The sequence below is a fragment of the Neltuma alba genome, unplaced genomic scaffold (assembly GCF_004799145.2).
Source record: "Neltuma alba isolate B1F8T4 unplaced genomic scaffold, ASM479914v2 tig00010374_pilon, whole genome shotgun sequence".
Taxonomy (NCBI): Eukaryota; Viridiplantae; Streptophyta; class Magnoliopsida; order Fabales; family Fabaceae; genus Neltuma; species Neltuma alba.
Window position 1 is genome coordinate 399644 of NW_021635279.1, and position 6762 is coordinate 406405.

General features: G+C 31.7%; 1 protein-coding gene across 1 annotated transcript; it reads right to left on the reverse strand.

The window, feature by feature from the left end:
* Positions 1–343: 343 nt before the first annotated feature.
* Positions 344–2616, reverse strand: LOC114756187 (pathogenesis-related protein 5-like). Its single transcript, XM_028945103.1, has 3 exons — positions 2298–2616; positions 880–1543; positions 344–658 (listed from the first exon to the last, which is right to left on the reverse strand). The coding sequence occupies exons 1-3, from the start codon at positions 2356–2358 to the stop codon at positions 523–525; spliced, it is 861 nt and encodes a 286-aa protein (XP_028800936.1). The 5' UTR covers positions 2359–2616; the 3' UTR covers positions 344–522.
* Between the last annotated feature and the right edge of the window lie 4146 nt (positions 2617–6762).

Here is a 6762-nt window from a genome sequence, read left to right on the forward strand (position 1 = left end):
ATTATGGTTACCAATTGTTAGATTGCTTCTTTTTCAAATATGTCCACCATCTTTTCCACAGCTTGAAATAATCTTAGACTTCCAGTGGCCTAGTGCCACAATGGCATCGTTCACCTACTTGAAAAGGGGAGGTTACTGATTCAACTCATAGGTGGGTTTGTGGGTGTGTGTGAGTCCCCACCCCCCCCCCCAAAAAAAAAAAAAAAAGGAGAGGGTTGTAATGGGCGGGTCGGTGTAATTGTACCTTTCAAAAAAGGGTAAAAGGAAAAAAGGAAAAAACAAAGAAAGAAATAATCTTAATATATTTCTCGTTTCCATTCAATGCCTTATCGGAGCCCGCACAAGGAGAGAAAGAAAAGAAGTGATTATAACTTAGGAAAATGTATGTACATGACATGTGAAAAGGCTGGAGGACATCTTCAATTTAGTTTGTGGGAAAATCAAGGGAGGCAACAAGGAAATTCCAAGTGAAATGAACTAGTGAAGGTGTTCATTGAAAAGGTCTTCAACATGCGTGATTTGCTAAGATGCGATCCATGAATTGAACATGAAAGCCAATGGCAGCATCAGGACCCACAAACTCTGAGGTATGGCTTTATGAGCATTTGATGCATTACATGGATGCTGATTGTCATGGGAAGTTGGCAACGTTTGATTCCTGCATTTAACGAGAACGTCAGGAATTATGATAGATGTGCCAGTAAATAATAAGAATTTGTTTGTACAAATCTATATTGAACTCCATCATCAATGTGTTCCTAGTGCTTGGAACATGTTATTTCATGAAAACTATTAGAGATATTAATAATGAAAACTTTTTTGAAACATTGATATGGTATTATTGTCTCGGTGATGGAGGGGTTAGAGTATGATATTCACCTGGATCCACAGAATGTCACGACAAAATCTGCTCCAGAACATGTTAAAACACTTGTTGGATCGTCATATGCATAACTATATGCTACAGGACACACGGATTTGAAACTCTTCGAGTAGTTGGAAGGCAGGCATGTTCCTGGATTTCCATGCTGCCCTCTGCAACAATACTCATCAGTTTTGAAGACATCACAGGCGCTCCGGCAAGCAATAACTTTGCCATCTTCCTTCATGGCTAGCTGTGACGGGCAGTTCTGCCTCAGATCTCCATCACATCCTGCACTGCTGCAGTTCCCTGTGCCATTAACAGTCTGCACGGCTATGGGCAAGTTGAACCCATCCACAAGACTAACATCATAGTAATCAAGTTCACCAAGAGCAAATTCAGCTAGTGTTGATGGTGGGCTTCCGGGGGCGCTACAATTCATCTCAGTTCCACAACCTCCTGTTCGGCACTTGCCAGCGCCATTTTTGTCGAAGTTGCAGCCTGTTCTGGCCCATATCCGGCCATTCCATCCAGCAGGAGCAGTGAATGCTTGGGATTGGCATGGTTTCAATGTGAAGCTGCCACTAGTGAAGTTGTCATTGTGAGTTATCCCAGGCCATATTGTTTCCTTGCAGTAATTTACAAAAGTGAAAGTTTGCTTGCTTCCACAGAGTTCTGGACCTGCCATCCAATAACTAAATTCATCAAGCAATAAACAAAATGCCAACTAAACAAGTTCCAAGGCTTTTGGTCCCTTGGCATGTCAATCCCGAGCTGTGTGTTATTATGACTTAAGATGTTATGTTACCCTGTCATAGTGTGAAATAGTGGCGATGCCAATGTCAATTTTTAAGAATTTGATGTCAAGGTTCCGTTTTTACCTCTACCAGTTATCTCCTACCAATAGCTCTGGGAAAATGTATGCATACGACCCCAGACTTTAAAAATTTTACCTTTAAGGCTATGACAGTAATTTTTCTCAAGATTTAATATAAAATTTCCAAAACTGATAATATTACAGTCAAAACTGATTATATCTTCAAGATATTTTAGCTTAAAATAACTACCTCAGGTAATATTTCCACTGTCTTTTATGGGATATATTCCCGGATAGAATCTCATATACAACTTTGTATATGCAGAACAAGTACTAGAACATGTCATTAGTCAGATGTTAAGTAGGAACAGTTCAAGATTTTTTGAGGCTACGTACATGAATTTTGAGAACCAAAACGAAAGCAACTGAATTTGGTTCAGATCTCTCAAGAACAATACCTTAATCCAATTTAATGACCAATGATCCCCAAATGGTATATGGATATTTAAAGTATGAGATATGTCACATCCGACTAAACGAAATCAGCATGACACTATCAGACTTCTATCAACAAAGCAAGACGTAAGAGAAAAAGATGTTGTGGAATGAGAAAGGTACCTGAGACAGTGACAATGAAGATGAAAGTGAGTTTAAGAAATGCAGAGTAAGGATGAGCCATAATAGTCTACTCAGCTTCTAATTATGGGACAAGTCGAATGTTAATGGTGAAGTTATTTATGGCATTGGCTGAGACAGAAAGTATTGAAGAATGCGTGAAGAAGAGAGTGAATCTTTATGGATTCCAGATTCCACAGACAACCCCAAAAAGGCTTCCTTGCTTTGCCTAACATCAAAGATGATACCTTACCCTCCAATCCCATTCTCATTTCTTTATTGTGTCCCCTGTATGCTTTGCACTGATGCTTCATTCTTGTTAAATTTGCAGCAAATGTACCTTAACAAATTAGGCAGACTAATCAATTTTTGACGGCACTAGTAAAGTGAGGTGAAACAATATATAGTTCTGATTGGCTAGGGGGACTAAGTGTGTTGGTCTGTTTATTTCTATAAAACATTAATTGAAAAATAAAAATAAGAAGTAAAACCACATCATCAGTCAATAGTCAATATTTCAACATTTGATATTTCAATATCTTGAATAATTCAATGTTTTTTCACAGGCTTAATATCAAACAAAAATAGAGGTAGGCAAAATTAAGACATAACTATTTACCTTTGGGGAGAATGATAGTTGGATCCTGAAAAATGGATATAATGATAGCTAAGTCTCCAGCAATTTTTCTGAAAAATAAATTACAAATATCGATTCAGACAATTACAATTTTTTTGGTTTTAATTGTAAACAAGACATCTATATTTTAAATGTAGCTTTTCATTTGCAACTGAAATTTCCCGTCGCAATTGTCTGAATTAATATCCGTAATTCATTTTTCAATAACTGGGGATCTGAATTGGCTTCTCTTGGGACTTAAATGGCTTTCTCCCCGAGTGCTATTTTAATAATACATAATTATTTAATTAATTTGGACATATGAAGAAAACTAAATAAATCATTTAATTCTAAAAAATATGACATGATTTTCTTAAAATATCTATATATAACGTTAGATTATATACTCCATCAACTATAATTAAGTAGTAGAAGGAGGGAGGCTAGGAGGATATTAAATACTCTTCTGGTCCTTAACATAAGACCTATTTAACTAATTTGATTAGATTAAGAAAGTTAGGTAAGTTAGTTAATTATAAAAAATGTGAAACGCTTTTTCTAAAACACCATAATCATCTTTCTTAATACTCCATCTTCCTCTTCTACTTCTGGTAAAAAAAAAAAAAATCTTCCTCTTCTACTTGATTATGGTTGAGGGAATATCCATGGGAGTAATTTAGAGAAAATTGATAAATATGAGAAATAGGTCTTATATTTAGGACCAAAACCAACTCAACAATTGGGTCTTATATTAAGGACCAGAGGAGTAACATGAATGTGGTGTTTTAGAAAAAAACATATCATATTTCTTATAATTAACTATTAACTAATTTATTTAATTTTCTTAATATAATCAAATTAGTTAAATAGATTTTATATTAAGGACCAAAGGTCAATTTATAAGTTAGATAAATTAATTTGAAAAAAAATGATAACCATGAAAGATAACATGAGTTTAGGTCTTATATTTAGGATCAAAATTAACTCTAGCTCTTGTATTTAGATTTGGAGGAATATTATTTTTTATCATGTCATTATGAACGAGTATGATACACACATGCGATAATTGAAAATGAATTATGATTGAGCGAAATGAAAATTTTTTTTTATGAAAATTTTTCTTTAATAGAAGTTTTTTTTTTGTCCATAGATGAAATTGATTTGTTTTATTTTAAAATTTTTTTTGTTGAATTTCTTTTTCTGCTACTCGAGCACGAGCTCCAAAATGTATGGCAAGATGTTTATTGGGTTGAGGTCCAACCCAACCCATGAAGGCATGAACAACTCTTCCGAGTAGAGAAAACCGATGGTTTTTAAACAGTTAGAGTGGTTGGGGCGATAATGCTCTTTTTTTTTTCCAAAAAAAAAGGCTAAAAATATACTTTTATTTTTAAATACTCTTTTCCGTCTTTGATATAAGATCTTATTTGATTTTTATTTTGATTCTAAATATAAAACCTCAATATATTTTGTCTATCATATTTATCTATTTTTTTCTCAAAATAGTCCTTCTAATAACAATAGTCATAACTAATAAATTTGATTAGCAAAGATATTTTAGGAGAAACAACATCTATTTATTATAACTAACTAAATTTATTTTCTTAATCTACTCAAATTAATCAACTAACTTTTATATTTAGAATCAGAAGTAGTATGTCTTTAGAGAAAAAAAATATAAACAAGTGCATGAGGAAACATAATAAGAGAAAGATAATTAAGAGTAATATAAAAAAATGTATTCATATTTAGACAAATTCAAATCGAAGTTTATAAAATGGACCACACCACTTCTTAAATTTGAAGTTTATAAATACGATGAGAAGAGTATTTGACGACAAAATTGAAACAATAAGAAAACCTTCAAATACAATAGCTCTTTTGTGAATAATTAAAAAATTTAAAATTCTAACAAATCGCTTTCTTACATTATAATTAAGTCATCATTATTCAAACCTAGTGCAATACAAATGATCCCCATATTAACTGTGGATAAGGTTGTGACTTCATATACTCCTCCGGTCCTTAATATAGGACCCAATTCTTGAATTGGTTTTGGTCCTAAATATAAGACCCATTTCTTATATTTATCAATTTTCTCTAAATTACCCCTATAGATACTCTCTCAACTATAATTAAGTAGAAGTATTAAGAAAGATGATTATGGTGTTTTAGGAAAAATGTCACTTTTGTTATAATTAACCAACTTACCTAACTTCCTTAATCTAATCAAATTTGTTAAATGGGTCTATATTAAGGAGTATATATTAATCAACGAAGGAAACATCTTCGTCAAGAGCTTTTAATGAGCTACACCTATAATTTTCCTAAGCAATGGATATTATTAAAGAGTCGTTCACCTAAAAAGAATATACAGGTATTCATGTTAGGACTATTCTTGGCCTAAAAAAGTATTTAGAATATTCATGAGTCAGGCGTAATTAATCCTATGGCCCAACCTTAAAGTCAGCCAATGCTTTTTATGTGGCCAGGTTGGATAAGTACCAAGCTAGTTTGTTTGGCTTGTAATTAAAAAAAAAAAACTATTTCGTAGTTAACGATAATAATAAAAAATAATTTCATCTATGAATAAAAGAATTAGTTATTCTCATGTAAAATATATTTCCTTGAAAAAATAATGTTAGAATAAAAACTAGCTTCATTTAGATATAATATTTATACATAATATATTAAGTGAAGAGATTTATTTAAAACTTCAAATAAAATTAAAATATTGGAATAAAAAGTTTTCAAAATAAGCATAAAAAAGGATTTTCTAAATTTTTTAACATGTTGACTCATCTACTAAAATCATCCAATGCTATTGTACTCTATTAATAATTAAATTTTTAAATAGATTGTTAATCAAAAGGTTTTAGTCAATAATTTTATTGAGTATTTTTCTCAATTTTCTTTTTTTTCCTCCGGAGAACTCCATACTAATTGACTTATACTTCACGTCGGTGCATTCAATGGTTTTCTTCGACTGTGTCAGAATCACCTCAAACAATTTTTTATCAATTTTTATTTAATAGATGCCACGTCAATTTTGTCATAAATATGTTCATTGTGAATCTTATATTTTTTTTTGGATAACTAATTTTCTGAATTCTATCCATTTACTAAAAAATAAAAGACACACACATATATATCGATATATCTTAACCTAATTACTCCTCCGGTCCTTAATATAGGACACAATTGTTGAGTTGGTTTTGGTCTTAAATATAAGACCCATTTTTTATATTTATCAGTTTTTTCTAAATTACCCCTATGGATACTCCCTCAATTATAATCAAGTAGAAGAGAGAGATGAGGTATTAAGAAAAATGATTATCTTGTTTTAGGAAAAATGTGTCACATTTTTTATAATTAACTAACTTACCTAACTTTCTTAATTTAATCAAATTAGTTAGATGGGTCTTATCTTAAGTACCAGAGGAGTATTTATTATCTTGATCTAACTCAAACCATCCGAACATGATCAAGTTTATAAAGCTAGCCAACCTAGCACATATACATTTAAATAAGGTGACTCCTAATTATTTTTGAAACTCCATACAAAACACGACATCTTTACACATTGCATGTTATTTGTCTCTATCTTTAATTAATTTGCCATCTCACAAAACATATGAAATAAAGACTAAGACAAATAGACAACGCCCAAATGGGACATACTGAGGCAATGTTTGGTGAATGATATAAATTTCATAGCATACAAATGGATCAATCATGTTAAGTCTCAATCAAAGTAAAACTATATGACATACATATATATAACTACTATTTTAACTGAATAAAATTTGCCGACAGTGTTTTTATTAGCTTATAATATTATATGCACAAGTT